This window comes from Protopterus annectens, chromosome 2.part0 (assembly GCF_019279795.1).
Source record: "Protopterus annectens isolate FY-2018-M chromosome 2.part0, PAN1.0, whole genome shotgun sequence".
Taxonomy (NCBI): Eukaryota; Metazoa; Chordata; order Ceratodontiformes; family Protopteridae; genus Protopterus; species Protopterus annectens.
Window position 1 is genome coordinate 1,125,261,743 of NC_056728.1, and position 19,969 is coordinate 1,125,281,711.

Here is a 19,969-nt window from a genome sequence, read left to right on the forward strand (position 1 = left end):
CTTACTATTTAAATCATTTTTGTGTGGTTCCTTTTTGTATTTGTTCTGAATCTGAAGTCAAATCTAATTGAATGCATTCTATAGTTTGAAGTGTTTTTCAAGTCATTTCTGTGCCGTGCCTAGGTATTTAAATTTATTTTTGGGTTGACTCATTTTTTGCATTTTTACACTCTCTTCTCTGAATCTGATGCTATAGCTAAACATTGATTTGGGTTTTATAGTTTCCTTTGTTACTTTTCTGAGCTCTTAAGTGGATTATTAGCATTGCTCATCAAATTACTATGTTTATGTCAGTTTTCAAATTTAAAACAATTAGCCATCTTGGGCCAGATGTGGGAGTTGTTTCTACAGCTTGTGGTACCAAACAAAGCATTTGAACTCTATTTTCCATTCAGAGAAGTACATTTAAACTACTGCACTTATCTTACCATTTAAATTTGAGCTGCCCACTCTTACTGCATATCTGGCCTTTTCAGCTCCTCCCAGACACACCTCCTGTATACCTGCCCTCAGAAGCTCCTCCCAGTCTTATATGCTCTGCTCATCTTACTGGGCATTGACAGATAAATCTGGGAAAGCCCTCTCCTTAGACTGTTAATATGCTTTGAAATTACCCTAAAGCGTGTTCCTCATTATTGGCTTGTCTGCCTTTGAATCACCTTGTAATTACTTGTAGCTAGTTATTTGATTTGTTTCTTGCACTTTTTCAGTTTTGGCTAACTAATGTGTGTTTTTACATAAAGAAACCTTGGACTCAAATTATAGTGATAAAAGATAGCCTGATTTGTCCAACTTGGGGAACACACACAGAGTCTTAAAGTGAAAATTACTTGTTATAACTAATTGTTTGATTTGTTTCTGGTACCTTTTCACTTTTGTCTTACTGAGGTGTGTTTTACATTAAGAGACCGGAACTGCAATTCTAGTGGCAGTAGAAAGGTAGCCTGGTCTATTCGAGTTGGGAACAACACACGAAGGCTTGAAGTGAGAATTACTTGTTGTAGCTTGTTTGATTTTTTTCTAGTACCTTTCTACTTTCGGCTAACTGAAGTATGTTTTTATATTAAGAAGACTGTAACTGCAGTTCTAGTGGCAGTAACCAGTTCTATCCAAGTTGAAAAACACACAGGGAGACATAAAGTGGCATTGTTTCATTGCCAGATTTTTTTTTACTTGGTGTAGTCACTTTTATTTGAGTAAAGTTAAGTAAGTAAAGTCTGAGACCTCAGACCCTTTTGTATAGTCCTTCTCTGCCCATGGAATAAAAATTCACCAAGTGATGAACTGCAGAGTATACAAAATCTGTTAATAAACATAACAATATTAGATCTTCTTCAATGTCAAGGGTCCCTGGCTGATCAGTGGCAGACTAAGAGCAGTCATAGAATCTCCCATAAGGCACTGTCATCCTACAGCAAAGCGTAACACAGACAAATGACTGGTGCCAAAACCATGGCTTAAAACTCAATGCCAATAATCATGTAATATTACCCTTTGGGAAGTCAGCCACCCTAGGAAATTACCGCATCAATAACACACCCCTAAGAGTAAAACCAGTAGTCAAGGATTTGGGTATGTATGTAGATAATAACCTGGCTTTTGACCATGTGTCTGAGGTAGTAAGGAAAGCATTCTTTGTTGCTCAACATATAAGCAAGGACATTCCATGTAGGTCCAAGGAAGTCATTGTTCCACTCTACTGAGTTTTAATCAGGCCAGTCATTGAGTAAAATGCTCCCTTCAATATGTACCTGACCAGGCACATGCAACAACTGGGAGATCCACAGAGGTTCCTTACAAAAAGTGTACAAGATGTAAGCAGCATATGCTGTGCAGATAGCCTCAAATCCCAATCTCTATACTCTGTTTCCTTCAGACTGTTGAGGGGTGATCTATGCCTTGCATACAAGATATTCCTGGATACCACTCTGATGTACCTTTTTCACATCTGCAAAGTGAATTGCATCAGAATTGTTCGGTCTAGGAATTTAATCTTTGTTTGCAACATAAGTGGGACATGTTGGGTGGACAGGTATGTGTCCCAGAGAATTCCCCTTTCTCTGGAACAGATTTCCCATCCAAGTGAAGCAGAGCTCTTCTGTAACCCCATTCAATAGAAACCTTGGCCCAGTAGATGAGAAATCGGAAATACACCCCAGGTCTAGACCTATGTCTCTAATGGACAGATGCAACCTGTAAATCATGTCCTGGCTAACACATTCCCCTTAAAATAACCTCCAAGACACAAACACTTGCAAGATACAGTTGGGAAACTTGGCTAGGCTTATAAAGACCCTAGTGGTCATTAGTCTAATATATATACCTATGAACCTATGAACTGGTTGAAACTTTGGTGTTCACACACATATTTTCGGGACCAGATTGTGAGTCCATCAACATATCAGTGCACATGGCTGTTTTTAATAAAAATGATGTCATGAATATAATATGAGAGAGAGAGAAGGTTGGATGATGTGGGGATAGTGAATCAGGAAGTGAAACAGATTAGCAAGGAGGAAGTAAGGGCAGCTATGAAGAGGATGAAGAATGGAAAGGCTGTTGGCCCAGATGACATACCAATGGAAGCATGGAGGTGCTTAGGAGAAATGGCAGTGGAATTTCTAACTAGATTGTTTAATGAAATTTTGGAAAGTCAGAGGATGCCTGAGGAGTGGAGAAAAAGTGTTTTGGTACCTATCTTTAAGAATAAGGGTGATGTGCAGAGCTGCAGTAACTACAGAGGGATAAAACTGATTAGTCACAGCTTGAAGTTATGGGAAAGAGTAGTGGAAGCAAGGTTAAGAAGGGAGGTGATGATTAGTGATCAGCAGTATGGTTTCATGCCAGGAAAGAGCACTACAGATGCAATGTTTGCTCTGAGAGTGTTGATGGAGAAATACAGAGAAGGTCAGAAGGAGTTGCATTGCGTCTTTGTAGACTTGGAGAAAGCATATGACAGGGTGCCTAGAGAAGAGTTGTGGTATTGTATGAGGAAGTCAGGAGTGGCAGAGAAGTACGTAAGAGTGGTACAGGATATGTACGAGGGTAGTGTGACAGTGGTGAGGACTGCAGTGGGAGTGACAGATCCGTTTAAGGTGGAGGTGGGATTACATCAAGGATCAGCTCTGAGTCCTTTCTTATTTGCAGTGGTGATGGACAGGTTGACAGATGAGATCAGACAGGAGGCCCGTGGACTATGATGTTTGCAGATGACATTGTGATCTGTAGTGAGAGTAGGAATCAGGTTGAGGAGACTCTGGAGAGGTGGAGATATGCTCTAGAGAGCAGAGGAATGAGGGTCAGCAGGGCTAAGACAGAATATATGTGTGTAAATGAGAGGGAGGGTAGAGGAATGGTGAGGATGCAGGGAGTAGAGTTGGTAAAGGTGGACGAGTTTAAGTACTTGGGATCAACAGTTCAGAGTAATGGTGAATGTGGAAGAGAGGTGAAGAAGAGAGTACAGGCAGGGTGGAATGGGTGGAGAAGAGTGTCAGGAGTGATTTGTGACAGACGGGTATCCGTAAGAGTGAAAGGGAAGGTCTACAAGAGTGTAGTGAGACCAGCTATGTTATATGGGTTGGAGACAGTGGCATTGACAAAAAGGCAGGAGTCAGAGCTGGATGTGGCAGAGTTAAAGATGTTAAGATTTGCAATCGGTGTGACTAGGATGGATAGGATTAGGAATCGGTATATTAGAGGGTCAGCTCATGTTGGACAGTTTGGAGACAAAGCAAGAGAGACGAGATTGCGTTGGTTTGGACATGTGCTGAGGAGGGATGATGGGTATATTGGGAAAAAGATGCTAAGGATGGAGCTGCCAGGTAAGAGGAATAGAGGAAGGCCTAAGATAAGGTTTATGGACGTGGTGAGAGAGGACATGCAGGCGGTTGGTGTGACAGAGCAAGATGCAGAGGATAGGAAGAAATGGAAAGAGATGATCCGCTGTGGCGACCCCTAACGGGAAAAGCCGAAAGAGAATGATGATGTCATGAATATAATTATCCTTAAGATCATTCACATGTTTCAGCAGAAATGCTCTGCCACCTTTATGGTGTGGGATGGCAGAGACTGTTGTTCATGCTGCTTTGTCAGGGGCATACACACTAAGAGTAAATGAAGAAATATTGGACACCATGTAAAGGTTTTATATGTTTACATGTATTACATAGACACTGAAGTTGGTGGCGCAGCGGTTAGCGTTGTCACCTCACAGCAAGATGTTCTCCCATTCGATTTTCGGCTGGAGCGCCTTCTGTGTGGAGTCTGCATGTCCTCCCCATGGTTGAGTGACATTAAAGACATGCAGGTAGGTGCATGCGTCAATGGGCGTGCCTTCTTTGAAGGTTGGGCGTCGGGCTGGCAACTCAGCACCGTAAAAATCCACTGCCAATCATTAGCGGACAGGAGTTCTGCTGTGGCCAAAAGACAGAAACACTCAAGTATTAATTTACACTCTCAAACACAGTGCCTTACTTGACATATCACTAAAAGAATATTCCTTTAACTTGAAGCAAACATTCTTTCAAATAACAGCTCTGCTTACAAAAGATTTTTGTTGTCCCTTCCCACTATTACTCCTTTTTGCAGTTATCACAAATGGCCATCAACTGTGAAATGTGACAAAAGAAAATGGCTTTGTGATCATGCCATTATTCTTACACATTTACCTAAAAATAATGCAGACTTATGGCGTCAAAAAAATCTCATGCTTGTCTCTGGAAACTGCTCATATATTTTCATAACTACAGTTATTTGCAGATCTGCCATTCAGCATTTTAGTGTAACCCTTAATTGAAAAACAGTTCATATTACCATAACCAGTATATTACCATAACCAGTATATTACCATAACCAGTATGTCACTTATTATTTCCTTCATTACAGTTTTCCCTTCAGTACAACTACATCCATGACCTAATTTTACCTTCACTTGAAACTGATCTACAGTTGTGACTCAGAATGCTAAGGGGTGTCACCTTAATGCCATTTTCACCTTCTACCCATAGATTATTATTTTGCTTGTAATATTCATTTTGTAAATACTTCTGATGGGTATATGACTGTAAGTCATTTGATTAGCATGCTAGTGCTCAGAGTCTGTCATGAAACTAGTCCCCCTTAGTAGACTTCAGATTTTGTCTCAGCTTGTATTGCACATATATTATTTTAATATTGGTTTAAACAGGATAAACCTTAGCAATTGTGGGGCCCAATTTGGACCATTTTGTTGGGGCCCCTCAGCTAACTACCAATCAACCACCCCATCTCAACCTTCACTTGCTGACTTCTTGAACTTAAGACTATTTCAGTTTAGGTAATAGAAATGTGTGCAACTAATGTGTATTAAAATAAAATAAAATGTTTATTTATTACCTTATTGTTTGTCATAAGACTTACTAAAACAGAAATTAACTATTGGACAACTGGATTATCTCCAGAAGCAACATATCCTCTGTTTCTTTCTCAGTCACACTGTAAGGGGTGATGTGTCTACATGTGATGCTTCATCAGGTGGGTGCACTCTGGCTTACCAGTAAACATGTCCCCAAATTCCTGTAGTTCTGTCTAAATCTCCTTAACTAGGGTGGGAAGTAGCTGCATACCCCCCCGGGTCCCCCTCACTGTTTTCTGTTTTTGTCACTCTCCTTTCCCTTCCTCCCCAACATTTGTCTCATTTCTTATTTGCCTTCACATCAAATGCCCCTAATTTGTACATTGTGTAAATGCTTTAGTATTTGTATATCATTCTCTCCACATAAACATACTATATGATGTTATGACAGTGTACAATTACTTTTTACTGATTTTAATGACTAAATTATTGTATCATGTCTACTTACAACTGTGTTCATTTATGCTACAGCTTATCCTGACATATCTTGTATATTATTTCTTTGGTTGTTTTTAACTGTGCTGAGCCTGGTAATGATCTTGCTAGAGCAGGGTTCTGCACTGGTTAAAATCATTAAAAAAATAAATAAATAGAATAAATATCTTTGTAATCTAAGAACTCTACAAACTTCTGTATCTGTGGGAGGGGGTGCAAACAAAAGCAGGCAGACCTTCCTGTTAAGAAGCAGGCTCATTTTGAAACTTGAATCTGGTGAATCTTATGATGCATCACAGTCCTCAGCTCCTGCTTTCCATGCCCATGAGTAGAGTTCCTTACAAATTTAATTGTCATGCCTTGTTACTGTCAATGTCTTTCTACAAAACCACATAAAACGCTTACACTTTCCTCAGAATGCTCAGCAATGATAATAATAATAATCTCCGGCCTCTCCTTAGAAATGACATTGCTCACATACCACTCCACTTAAAACTGGTTCTGAAAATGTATTTTTATTTATTTATTTCTTAAACTGGGTACTGGACTAATATATACAGAGTTGTTCCAGCCTTATCCAGGGTCACAAGTGTAACAGTACAGATTTTGCACAAGAATAAAGTAGAGTGGTCACTAATCATCATGTTTTGGCCCATGAGAAGAAATGAGAATGCCTTAATGAAATAGGTGGCTCTACAGAGAACATGAAAGACCCCATAGTTTGTTCAGGTTGTTATGATACAGTTTCCCCAAAATTTCCCTCCAGTTTAGTTCATTTTCTAGCTGCACGTTTCTCTTGGGCCCCTATACTCTGAAACTGGGATACCCCTGTAGTAAATATAGGAATCAAACTCTTTCTGTTATTGTTCTTCTAGTTTCAGCCAAGCGAAACATGTTTCTGTCCACCTCTGCCTCCCACCACTCAGTATGCACACACCTCATGTTTCACTTTTCTGGGACTGTTTTGCTTCTCTCTGTGACTGTAGCTGGACTGGTCTGTCACAAGTCTTACTGATCAGAAGTTGCCTCACAGCACAGAATCTACTAGGGAGATCAATACTATTGATGTGATTCACTTTGCATTTGTCTGCATGCCTACTGAGAAACAAATTATACAAAGAGCCACGAACCACAACTCCAGGAACCAGGACTGCATCTTGCTGCTCACAATATCAGCATAAACACCAGTGATAAAGAAACAAATGTCTGGAACTCAGGAAAGAAAAATGGTACAACTAAAATTAAACAACCATTTAATAAAAAATTCTAAGCGCTTTTGCCCCAATAAATTTTAACAAGACTTCATCAGAGATAGATTTAAAAAAAAGCTGGACAAAACATCACTTCCTTTAATAAACTTAAAACAGGAAGTGCTGAACTTCATTGAACTTATCAAACATTTAAAGTGACAGTGCCATATAATTACAAGTAAAATATAAAATGAACTTTAATATGTAAGAAAATATAAACCCACACCAATATTATTTGTAGCGCAACAACCACTTCTCAATTCAATATTTAAAATGAAAAATACATTAAATACACAAATACAATGAATTACACACCATAACCTATAGATTTCAATTTTAAGATGGGTAAAACAGAGTCAGGATCATTAAGACCATTAAGTCCAGTGGTAAATAATCTGATCTGCCAGAATAGCTCTTTCACTTCAAGCTTATATTTCCACAGTCCACCCCTTAAATCTGGTCCTGCAGTGTCTAACCTGAGGAACTTAAATATGTCCTCCATTCTGCGGATATGTTTCCAAAGGGCAATTGTCTGAATGTGTTTTTTTTTGACAGCATACATATGTTCGTATATCCTCTCGTTGAAAAATCTGTCAGTTTTCCCTACATAAAATTTAAAACATATCTGACATAGCAATGTTTATAACTCCCTTGGAATTAGAGTTAACATAAGCATCTGATTTAACATAGTCATAACATTTTACCTTAATACCATTACTTTCTAATATAAGGGGTCACTGGGGACATCTACTGTATCTAAAAGTTCCCTTCCTGGTAACACTAAGTTGTGAACAGGTATTGCTTGTATCTCCCTTCATTCAATATAGTTTTTAAAACACCAATCCCTCCTAAACACTATGCAGGGATTGCTGTCAACTGCCTCTTGATTCATCCATCCTATTTCGAACTATTTCCAATTCCTTCTTACTATATGAGAGATGCCTCACTGTCCCTATTGTAAGTGAGTATTAAGCTATGGTTATAGACATTTGTTTTATTTACTGCTTTTCGGGCCTACCTTAGAGAGGGCTGCTGATTCTCCTAAGAGAGGAAAATACAACCCATTCTCTGTTTCTATGTTAACCTCTATGGAAATGTTACCAAGAAAGTCTTCAAGGCAGGCACCAGAGCTTATTAGTTTCTTCTTGAAATAAAAAAGGATCCAAAGTCATTCAACATAACCTAACCAACTGCCCTTTTACCATGGCTTTCTGTTGATGCCAGGGGTGACAACTTTCAAAATGTAATAAAGTATTCAAGTAAGTGGGCTTTCAGTAAATATTCAAAACAAATCTCTTATTAGCAACATCCTTAGTAATTTGGACATCCAAATAATTCAGAGTGGTAGTTGAATAGTTCATAGTACATCTTAAAAACTAAGTAGTAGAATTGATTTACTCAAAATTTTGCATTAATTTTTCATCAGCGTCATTCCAAAAGATGACCAGATCATCAAGGTAGCAGCCATATAGGGTCTGTGCCCCTTTGCATCTTAAATTAAATACATAACAGTGCTCCCAATAAGCAATTACTATATTTGAAAACTGTGAGACTCAACTAGAACCCATAGCTACCCTGGTCTTTTGTTTATATATAATCTCATCAAAGTATATAAAGTTGTTTTCTAAAGTAAGCTCAATATAACATCTGAGTACATCAATCACCTTCATATCTATGGACTTATTGTCATTTGTTTGTTTCTTTATCAGTGGCGTTCATGCTGATATTGCAAGTGACTTGCAATCCTGGTTGAGAGGTACTTTTCTGGAGTTGCATGCCTTCTGAGACTGACTATTCTACAGTTATTTCTTGTAACTGTATTCATTAGCTACCATTCATAAACTACATGTCAGTAAGAGAAGCAAAACAAAACAGAACCTCTCTAACAGTCTTCAGATTAAGCCCATGCTGATCTTTTGTGACCATAGTTGGAGCAGTGTACAAAACAAGATGGTTACCCTAACAAGGTTTGGGTTGAAAACCCTGTAGAGAGCTCAGCAAAGAACTATGGACTACTCTTAGAGCATGTGCAGCTAGCACTGTGTGCCATAAAAGAGGCGTGAGGCTACAGTTACTAATAATTCAGGACTAGCCAGTGTGTAATGCATGACAGGAAATGTTGTCCACTCCACTAATGAGACTCGTAGCTGTTGTGGGAGCAAGGCTACAATAGGAAACTACATTGCACTTTGCTTTTATGTCTCTCTGTCAGATCTCTGGGTCATGTAAGGCATAATGACCTCATCATATTCTAATGCAGGGCTCCCAAAGGAGCAGGGGTCTACTGGGCCAAATTAGTCCAAGTGACCTAAGGCCAGCCGTGGGTTTAAACATATGTTCATAAAGATCCCAAGTAATACTTTCCTTTGTCTTTATTTTCTTAAGCGGACTTCATCTTAATGACCTTTGTGCTACACTTACTATCTAAACATCAGTTAATCTATTTACTACTTATTGAAGGTCTGCTCTCACATCGCTCCAAGTAGATATTTAGTTTTTTCTGTTTCTAAGTTTCTTTGCATCTAAAATACACTTCTTCTAGATTTTAACTCTACATGCATCAGATTACTTAATTTAATCTAAAAATTTAACAATGAATGCTGAATGACAGTTCTGCAATTATTTGTACTTTATGCAAATACATGTGTTGTTTCTAAAGCCAAAGATCATCTTTTTTGACCCTATGGGGCTCCATCTTATTACCTATATGTAAACTGTATGTCAGCCATGTTCAAACTGTAGATTTCAGACCCAAGGAACTCTACAGCTTTCCAACTGTTTCTTAATCAATTGTTTGTATTAATGATGATAGCTGATTAAGGATCTTAATCAATTGTTTATATTATTGATGATAGCTGATTAAGGATCTTAATCAATTGTTTCTATTAATGATGACAGATGATTAAGGATCGTAATCAATTGTTTCTATTAATGATGATAGCTGATTAAGGATCTTGTTTCTATTAATGATGATAGCTGATTAAGGATCATAATCAATTGTTTCTATTAATGATGATAGCTGATTAAGGATCGTAATCAATTGTTTCTATTAATAATGATAGCTGATTAAGGATCTTAATCAATTGTTTCTATTAATGATGATAGCTGATTAAGGATCTTAATCAATTGTTTCTATTAATGATGATAGTTGATTAAAGATCTTAATCAATTGTTTCCATTAATGATGATAGCTGATTAAGGATCTTAATCAATTGTTTCTATTAATGATGATAGCTGATTAAGGATCTTAATCAATTGTTTCCATTAATGATGATAGCTGATTAAGGATCTTAATCAATTGTTTCCATTAATGATGATAGCTGATTAAGGATGTTAATCAATTGTTTCTATTAATGATGATAGCTGATTAAGGATCTTAATCAATTGTTTCCATTAATGATGATAGCTGATTAAGGAAAAGACTAACATGGACTTATTTCTGATGCCTGTTCACTGTTATTGCTTGGACCTTACAATGTCAACAGTAAGCAGTCCATCAGCTATTTATGACAGGATGATATGAGTTTATTTCTAAAAACACACATGGACAGGATTTCAGTCCTACAAAAGAACCCACTATGTAAAAAAGAATGATGGGAACACTTAGTTATGCAAAGGAAAAATACATTATCTGTGGCTGTATTATATGCAGTGGTTAAACTTTTTAAGAGTGCCATCCAAATCATTATGGATCACCATTCTCCACTGTAACCTTTTGTGATGCATAATTGATTTCTAGGCTTCACAGTTATTGTTTATTCATATTTGTTTCAATAGCCAGGCATTGCCAGTGTAGGTCTCTGACGTGTCATCAGGCTTAACCCTTCTCATTCTTCCCATTATGTGGTTGAAGGATGTTCAGAGGAGCTGTTAATGGGAAAGAACATTTTGGTGCCAGATATGAAAAACATTGGTATGCAACTAAGAAATAAAGGGGTACAGATATAAGCCCTTTCACACGAAGCTTTGTTTCATCTGTTTATATAGAGCATTTCTGACATTGGTCTTTGTTCAGGCCTCTGTTCATTGGTTCTTTCATGGATTACTTACTGTAGACGAAGCAAATTAAAGCTGTTAGGCAAAGAAGTGCTTAAGTATGTAAGATATAGCTATGCTTGATGCAACTTAATAAGCCTTCTTCTGTCATATTATCTACTGTCAGATATTCGTTACTAAAAGAGTGTATGTCGTATATGTATTGCAGTTGTGTGAACAGTGTACATTAGTCAGACATCACAAATGGAAAATGATTTATATTGTTACATAGAGTAAATAAACAGCCACTAATGAATTCAAATTCTTTATGGCATTAATTAAGGTAAGCACCTATTTATTTATTTATGGACAAATGTTGTAAATGTGACTCCAGAGCAACAGTAATTAAACAGATACTGCATTTGAGACTGACGTTTGTCTTCTGAGCATCCAAAAGAGTGGGAAATCACTACATTATATACCAAAAGCAGCACCATTTTCTTAAACATGTTTATCTTCTTTCTAGGTGGTAAATTTCTACTCATATCAAAATGAACCAGAGAATGTCCAGAACATCAAGAAGGGCCTGGCCAGTTTGTTCCAACTCCAGCCAAAGTTATCCAGTGTGAATGAGGTATGACAGAGCCTATGAATACTGTGTTTACTAGTATATGCCCTCATGGACAATGCCACTATGTCCTCAAAGTTCTGAATTCTTCCCTTGCTGTGGAGTTGTTAGCAGAATTTCCAGAAGAATGCATGATATATACAGTATTGCAATTTATACTGCCTTCAGCCACTAGTAAAACAGATGTGTAACACCTTGCAATGTTCCATTCTCTTCACAATTTATTTTCCTTCAGCCTCTCTCATATAATCAGTGAACTGTATTATCAGTAAAACTACACTTTGGTTTATCTAAATGTAGGGCTCATACTGACAGATTCATAGATTCATAGACTGTTACTAGGCTAATGACCCAAGGGGGGCTTTCTAAGCCTAGCCATGTTTTCCCTGAAAGAATAACAATGTCCTGCATCCAAATAGGACATTGAGGGCCAGGCATTTATAAGCTACCTCTGTCCATAAGGGGCATGGGTGCCAGGCCCAGTGTAAATTTCCTATTTCCCTCACCATGAAAAACAATAAGTCATGTTACAAAATCTATGTCTGAACATAAGTGCTATAGTAAACTGTGTTTTCATGTTTATGTATAAATATTCCTTATGAGTGGGAAAGGTGACATCTACTATATATATATATATATATATATATATATATATATATATATATATATATATATATATATATATATATATATATATATATATGCTTATTTATTTAGTGGAGGTATAGGTTTGAATTTTCATTTGTTACTTTGATAATGTTTTTATATTATGTCTAATTTGTTATCATTATTTAAACTGCAGATGTTTTTGTTTTATTTTTGAAGATTGTAAAATTATTGTTCTTAAAATGCTGTGTAATAATTGGGAGCTTTTCTCCCCGGGCCTTCTCTGAAAATAGGTTTCTACACCTTTGGACCTTCCTGGTAATCAAATGTCAATAAATAAATAATATGATGGTATTTACTAGGATAATTTAATGTTAATCACAATGTCTTACCAAGTGCACTGATCAGAGTTTTGATGGCTTTTAAATATATATTTATGTCCACAGGGTACACTTAAGGTGCTGTCTTTTCTTCATGATGCCAGATTTCCCAGTGTTTCTAAATACATTTCCTTTCCTAAATCTGCTTTGTATCCTTTTGCATTACCAGTCATTGCACGCAGTTTCTATAGACTACCATGATACTCCAAGGAAACACACTGTGCGTTAACTGCCCCTTCCTACCATCATTAATTTTCTTATAGTGGCAGAACGTGAGAGAGTGAGAGAAGTTAAGAGGCAAGTAAATATATGATAAAAAGAAGATGGGGAAACCAGCTGCTGGTAACCACAGAAAACACATGAAGAGTACTCTGAAATGGATTTGGTCATTGCAATATAACAATAACCAGTTAATCTGCTGATCATTAATTTTTCTTTTTCTTTCCTTACAGTCCGGATTTGGTCTTAACTAACACAAAAGGAGTTGGGGAGGGTTAAGGTGAAGGCATTACTTGACAACATCACCTCAGTCATTCTAAGGCTCAGTGGTAGGTCTGAGGAGGGTAACAAGATAAAACTTCTGAGACAGCAGGAAACTGGATTCTGATGGAAAAGAATAACTGTCCAAATTACATTGCATGAACTGTATGAGTGTTTCATTGAAAGTGCAAAAAAAGAAAGTTTTGGATACATCAGTCAGGATAAGGCAACACAAGAAACAAAATGGTGGCTAACCAGGATGAGACAAATCAGGATGGGTAATACTGAGAATATAGAGGAGCACAACTTACAAAAGGAGGAGAAAAGTAATTATCAGGAGGCTAAGATAAAGTGTTGGCCGTCAGGATGCAGAGGCTGCTTTAGAGGTAGGAATGATGTGGGTGGGATTTACAGGTGGACATTTTTTAACATCAAGTTGAGAATGAGGGAGGACAGGGTTGTGCATAAGGTTACAGGAGTAAGAGTAGTGAAGCATGGTGCAAAACCAAAATGAACACATTTTAATAAGTTCTCCATTTTCATAGACAAAAAAACAGCGGAGGGTTTAAACCTGTTCGAAAACAGTGAGGCATGGGGCAGCAACTAAATGCACAGGGTTCAGCAGAATTGAAGTAGAAGAGAAGCTTACAGGAGATGATGTGCAAATACTGCATGGAAACCCATCCCCTACATGCTCAAGAAGCTGGCAAAAATCCTGGAGGAATCATCATCTACAGGAAACATTGTCTCCAAGTTAGATTGCCAGACGGAGCCAGGTGACTGCAGGGTTTTACATTTTACCTGCACATGAGGACAAGTTATGGAAAGGATATTAAAAAGCAGGTTTACTGAATTACTGAATGTAGCTGGTGTAACAGATAGCCTGTAGTGTGCCGCCTTCCACCTGACACCATTCCAGTGAAACCTTCTCATGTCCTGATGCTGTCCCCAAGCAGAAGTGCAGAAAAGAAGTCATTAATAGTGGTCTACCTGAAGTTCAGTAAGACATCTGAAAGTGTGCTTCACAGGAGGGTGATAGCTAATTTAAGCAGTATGGGATATGGCCTACATTCTGCATCAGAGTATCGACTGGCTTGTGTTCAGGGCAATTGGTGTGATGGTTAGGGGGTGTTATCTGAAGAAATATTCAAGGCTAATTGTGTGATATAGGGGACTATAGCAGGACGCATACTATTTTAAAATGTTTATATTGGGCATCAGACTATGGCTGGACTACAGATGACTATTTGGAGATGATTTCAAAGATGGGGTGGGTATACAGGGATGGGAGAATGGTTCCAAACAAACATCTATAGGCTGAAGAGATAAACTGAAAATGGTAGATGGGGCAAAGTACAAAGAAAGCAATGTGATGCAGATCAAGGGAAGAAATTAGGTCCACTTGTACGGTGCATCAGAAATGGAGATGACAGTGCAGGAGAATGATATAGGAAGTTCTATAATTTCTAAGGTAACAATGTAAAAATTACTGGCTAAGGCCAGTAGGATGCTGGAATCCATAGGTAGATGAGCAAAGTAAAAAATGTGCTAATACTTCCATGTTAAGATGGCATCTGCAATACTGCACTTATTTCTGAGAACCACTCAGGGCAATGCAGCAATTACTGAACAAATGTAGTAAGAGGAATGCAACCAAACTTGTAAGGAAAAGAACTGAAGGGCTGATGCATGAGGAAGGGCTTAGAGTGCTATAGTCACACTGCAGGAGTTAAGGGAAAGGGCTAATATGGTTGGGATACTCAGTAAGGGAAGAGGTTGAGGAGTGCAATCAAGGAGAAAAATTGGCAGCCAGAGTCTTAAGGGGTCAAGTCACAGCAAGATGGATCAAGTTTCAAAACTGACCCAAGGAAACGCTTCTTCATGCAAGGGGTATTGCGACTCTGGAATGCTTTAACAAAGGATAGTGTGGAGTGTGACATGATATATTATGGAACAGATTTTATAGAGACTGGGGGAGGGATGAGAGATATGAAACAACTATGAACTAAGTGACTAACTATAGCAATGAAATAGACTTACTGGACATTGTTTCTTTCTGTTCGGATATTACTATTTTTATGTTGAAAGAAAATGTACACTATGTAACATAAATGGTGTTTTTATGGGAGTTTTACTATACCCTTGGGGGAATGAATATATCTATCTATCTATATATATATATATATATATATATATATATATATATGTATGTATATATATATATATATATATATATATATATATAAATATATATATATATATATATATATATATATATATATATATATATATATATATATATATATATATAAATATATATAAAATATATATAAATATAGGTTCAAAGGTTCATAGGTAGGTACTAGGCTATCTGCCCAAAGGCATTTATAAGCCTAGCTGGAATGTGTTGGCTTTTGCCTCCCCCTTAGATTAGTTCCCTGTGCCTCTGTCCAGCAGAGCCATTGAAGTGATCCCTGGGATAAACTTTCTGTTTCCATCCACTCATAAAGGTTTCTCTTGAAGAGGGTTAGCGAGGAGCTCTGCCTATTGTACATTGAAATCTTGTTCCAGAGCATGGGAAGTCTCTGGGACAGGAATCTATCTCTCCAGCACGTCCTATTTATTGTTGTGGTGAGGTTTAGATCCCTGGAGGGTGTGGCTCGAGTGGATATGGTTTTCTTTAGGTGGAGCATGTCCATCAGTTCTGGGTTGATCACCTCTGAGTAGGCAGTATGCAACCGAGTACTGCTGGAGTTTCTTCAGTCGAGCTGCATAGGGCATCTGCTTGATGCCAGTAATCCTCTTGGTGAAGTACTTCTGTGGTCTTTCCAGTCGTTGCAGGTGTCGTGTAAGGTACATCCCAAATGGGGCTTTGTACTCTATGATGGATCTGATGAGTGATGCATAAAGGGGCCCAATGACCTCTTTTGATCTGGATGCAAACCCTTTTGTGATTAGGTGGGCCACATAGAAGGATTTTCTAACCACTTTGGCAATGTGATTATCAAAGGAAATGTTACTATCTACTTGGGTCCCCAGATCCCTTATTACATCCTCCGTATTTAGGGGGCTACCACCTATGTGGTAGTTTGTGGGTACTTTGTTTTTTCCAAAGGGAATGACTATGCACTTTTTGGCATTTAGATTGAGGCCATGGTTTTGTCACCAGGTATCTATCTCAGTGAGACCCTTTTGAAGGATGTCTGTGTCAGCCGGAGAGTCAATTATAGCCCCTAGTTTGCAGTTGTGTGCGAACTTGGTCAGCTGTAGTCCTCCTGTGCTTGCCTGTACCTCTGAGAAGTATATGCCAAACAGGAGGGGTCCTAGGACTGAACCCTGGTGAATGCCACTTGTAACTGGTTTAGAGTCAGACCTAGCTCCCACAACTCTTACCATATGGGTTCTGTCCGTGAGCCAGTTGGCAACCCATCTCATGCCATAGGGGTTTATGTTCAGGCTGGTGAGCTTATCTATAATACCTGAGTGGGAAATGGTGTTGTAGGCCTTTGCAAGGTCTAGGTAAGCTGTGTGGACCACCTTTCCCTCATCTATAGCCTTGGTAACTGCCTCAAAGAAGTCCGCCAGGTTTAGGAGGCATGATCTGCCCTTAACAAAGCTGAACTGGGTAGGGTCCAGTGTTTGGAGGTTTCCAATGTCTCTGTTAATGAGATCCACGATGATGCACTCCATAGCTTTGCAGACCAAGCTAGTCAGGCTTATAGGGTGATAGTTCCCGGGGTCCATTGTGGCTCCACCTTTGTGGAGTGGAATAACCGTTGCTGTGCACCACTCTCTGGCCTCGTAGCCTGTGGAGAGGCTGAGTTTAAACAGTGTGTTTAGGTGAGGGGTTAGTTCATCTTTGAGCTCGTGTAGGATGCAGCCTGGGCAGTCCCATTGTTGCTGTGTTTTTGGCTTTGGAGAGGGCTGTTTTAACCTGAGTGTCTATGATTTCAGGGGCACTACATTCTTCTGGTATGGTTATGGGCCCTTTTGGAGGTGAGAGGGGCGTGAAGTTTGCACTGAACTTGTCTGCCAGGATGTTGGCTATATCGGTCGGTTCAGTGTATTTTGTGCCATTCTGCACTAACTGAGCAGATCTGAGAACTGCCACTTTGATTCTTGACATAGCTAAAGAATGCCTTGTGGTTATCTTTGGAGTCCATGGCAATTTTTCTTTCGAAGCTAGTCTTGGATGATTTTATGAGGGAATGTAGTTTCTTGCTGATACTGATCAAGGATGTCTTCCCTTCTTGGGATTTTACTCTTTTCTGTACTGTTTTCCTTCTTCTATTGTATAGCTTATTTATAGCAGGGGTCCCCCAGACTGGTTTCCTTTTCTTGGAGGAGTGAGTCTTGGCTTTATTTGGGATAGCATGATCCATGCATTCTTGTAGGTGCCCATAGTGTGCATTAGTAAAGGATTTTGCAGCTTGGACAGCGTTATACTTTAGCATGGGGGCTTTGAAACTTCCCACCTTGGTCTTATGTAATGTGAAGTTTGCTTTTGAAAAGTTTTTCATAGTGGTTTCTTTGACTGGGGGTGGTGATGGAATGTGAATATCCAGAGTGATTAGTTTATGGTCAGATCTAACCAGTGAGGGGTAGACCTCCGATGTGGAACACCAGTCACCCATGTTGGTGATGACCAGGTCCAATATGTTGTCACCTCTGTTGGGGGTGTTGACCAGTTGATCCAGGGCGTCTGAGTTTATAAATTCTGGGAAATGTTGGGCAAGGGAGTTTGTACTTGAGTAGTTCTCCCAGTTAATGTTTGGGTAATTGAAATCACCCAATATCAGAGTGTTTGGTAGGACCTATATGTTTCCCAGTGTTTCCAGAAATGCGGAGTGGGGGTCCTGGGACATGGTGGGTGATCTGTAGCAAGCTATAATTTGAATAGCAGTTTTGCCCATTGTTAGTTGCATGAGGATGATCTCTGAAGCATCCTGCTGTACCACTAACCTGGGGGTGTGGTTATCCTTGATGAATATGGATACTCCCCCGCCTTTTGTATTTCGGTCCAGGTTTTGTGGCCAAAATGTATGGTATGAGTTGCAGCTTGGTAGTGCTGGGGTGCTCTCTGGAGCTTAAACCAGGTTTCTGTTACTGCACATATATCGATTTTCTCCATACTGAGGAGTGCCTTGAGTGCGTATATTTTGAGGTTTAGACTTCTGGCATTGAGTAGCATTACCCTCAGTTTTTTGTTACATGTGCTATTTACGGAGGTGGGTTTGTCTATTGAGCCTTGCCTAAAAAAGGCACTATGGGGGTGGCAAGAGCCTTGGCCAGTATTTGAAAGCCTAAGGGTGACAGGTACAAGCTGTCTCTAGCGAAGCAACGTGGCTTATCGAGCATGTCATCCCAGGCTGACAGACACTGGATCCCCTTTGAATGACACCAGAAGCTTAGCCAATTATTGAAATTGATAATTTTTTTTCTCTATACTGTGATATCATTCTTGGTCATGGCAGGATGTTACTCAGTGTCAGGGTCATACCAGCTTGGGGTACATGACCAGAGAGCTCCTCCATGTCTCTTTTCGTGTAGTCCAGGGAGGTACAGCTCAGGTCATTCACACCAACATGGACAATGACAGAGTCATATTTGTACTTGCTCTGGAGTGAACTGAGTGCTTGTGTTATGTGGTGGATCCTGGCACCCAACAGGCAGCTAACAGTAACCTTCTCCTTGTTCAGCCTAGTGAGTGAGACGTCAGTGTGCCTGACTATAGAGTCACCTATTACTAGTATGTTGGGTATGTTATTTTGCCTTAAGGGCTGTGATTGTGTGGCACACTGGTTTTGTGAAGCATGTGTTTCATAGTTTGTGTTGGGGGGGGGGGTGGAGGTTGCTTGGATGTCTACTTTGGAGGTCTCTCTTGCTTTTGCAGATTTTTATTTAGAGCCTCCGAGTATGTTTTCGTGTATTTATGTGTGTTTTTTGCCAGTGCTGGTTTCATAGGTCTATGTGAGACTGGTGGTGTGATGCAAGTAATTCCCTTCTCCTCTTGACTGCCTGGCCCAGTCTTGGGTTGGGAGAGTTTAGCCTCCAGTTTGGCTGTATAATTGCATCTCTCGCATGTATTGGTGTTTGGTGGAAAGAGGAGAGGGTTGTCTGTGTACATGAGGCAATTGCAACATTGCCTCAAAATGCCCAGATTCACCAGTTGGACTGGAGAGTATACCTGAAACTGCCCTTTGGACATGCCTGGATAGGTACAGTGAACTGTTTTACTGATTGGCTGGTAAGGTCGAATAGAGACCCTTGTCCTTCTCTACAGTATAGGGGGGGTCTAGTGCTAAAGTTCATTAGTACTTGCTATGAGTTTTGAGCAAGTACCGGTATGATAAGTGAATGGTTTGAGTACTTAAGTTGAAAGTTTGTCTAGTTCCAAGGGAAAAAATTGAAGATTAGACTTTGTGGAGCCGGGAAAATGTATACCCCAGCTAACTGGCGCTGCCTGGCACGCAAAACAGCGCAAATGCGGGTTTTAAAGCAGGGAAATGAAAAAGATAGAAATTAGCCTAAAATGGCCAATAAACTACTAATTTCTGGGCTGAAACCACTCCTCCAAGGACTGATAGGCTGCTCAAAGCTCCCTCTCTTACAGTGAACAGAGAAACTTCCTTCTATCCAAGTAAGGTATGGGCAAACACAGAAACTTGTAACACAGCCCTGAATTTAGCACTAACCTGAAAACTGGACTATACTAGCTTAGAAAGGTGGGAAAACAAGTATTTTTTTATTTTTTTTTTTCAGAAAATAAAGCAGATACAATTAAAAAAACACTTTAAATGCACAGAAATGGCTATCACAGTTG

General features: G+C 39.1%; 1 protein-coding gene across 1 annotated transcript in view; it reads left to right on the top strand.

Annotated features, from left to right (window-relative positions):
• The window catches only part of LOC122793370 (microsomal triglyceride transfer protein), a 704,416-nt gene that overhangs the window by 190,104 nt on the left and 494,343 nt on the right, over positions 1–19,969 (top strand). Inside the window, exon 4 of the mRNA XM_044061320.1 lies at positions 11,579–11,686. Coding sequence (XP_043917255.1) covers positions 11,579–11,686 — 108 coding nt within the window. The remainder of the gene's footprint in view (positions 1–11,578; positions 11,687–19,969) is intronic.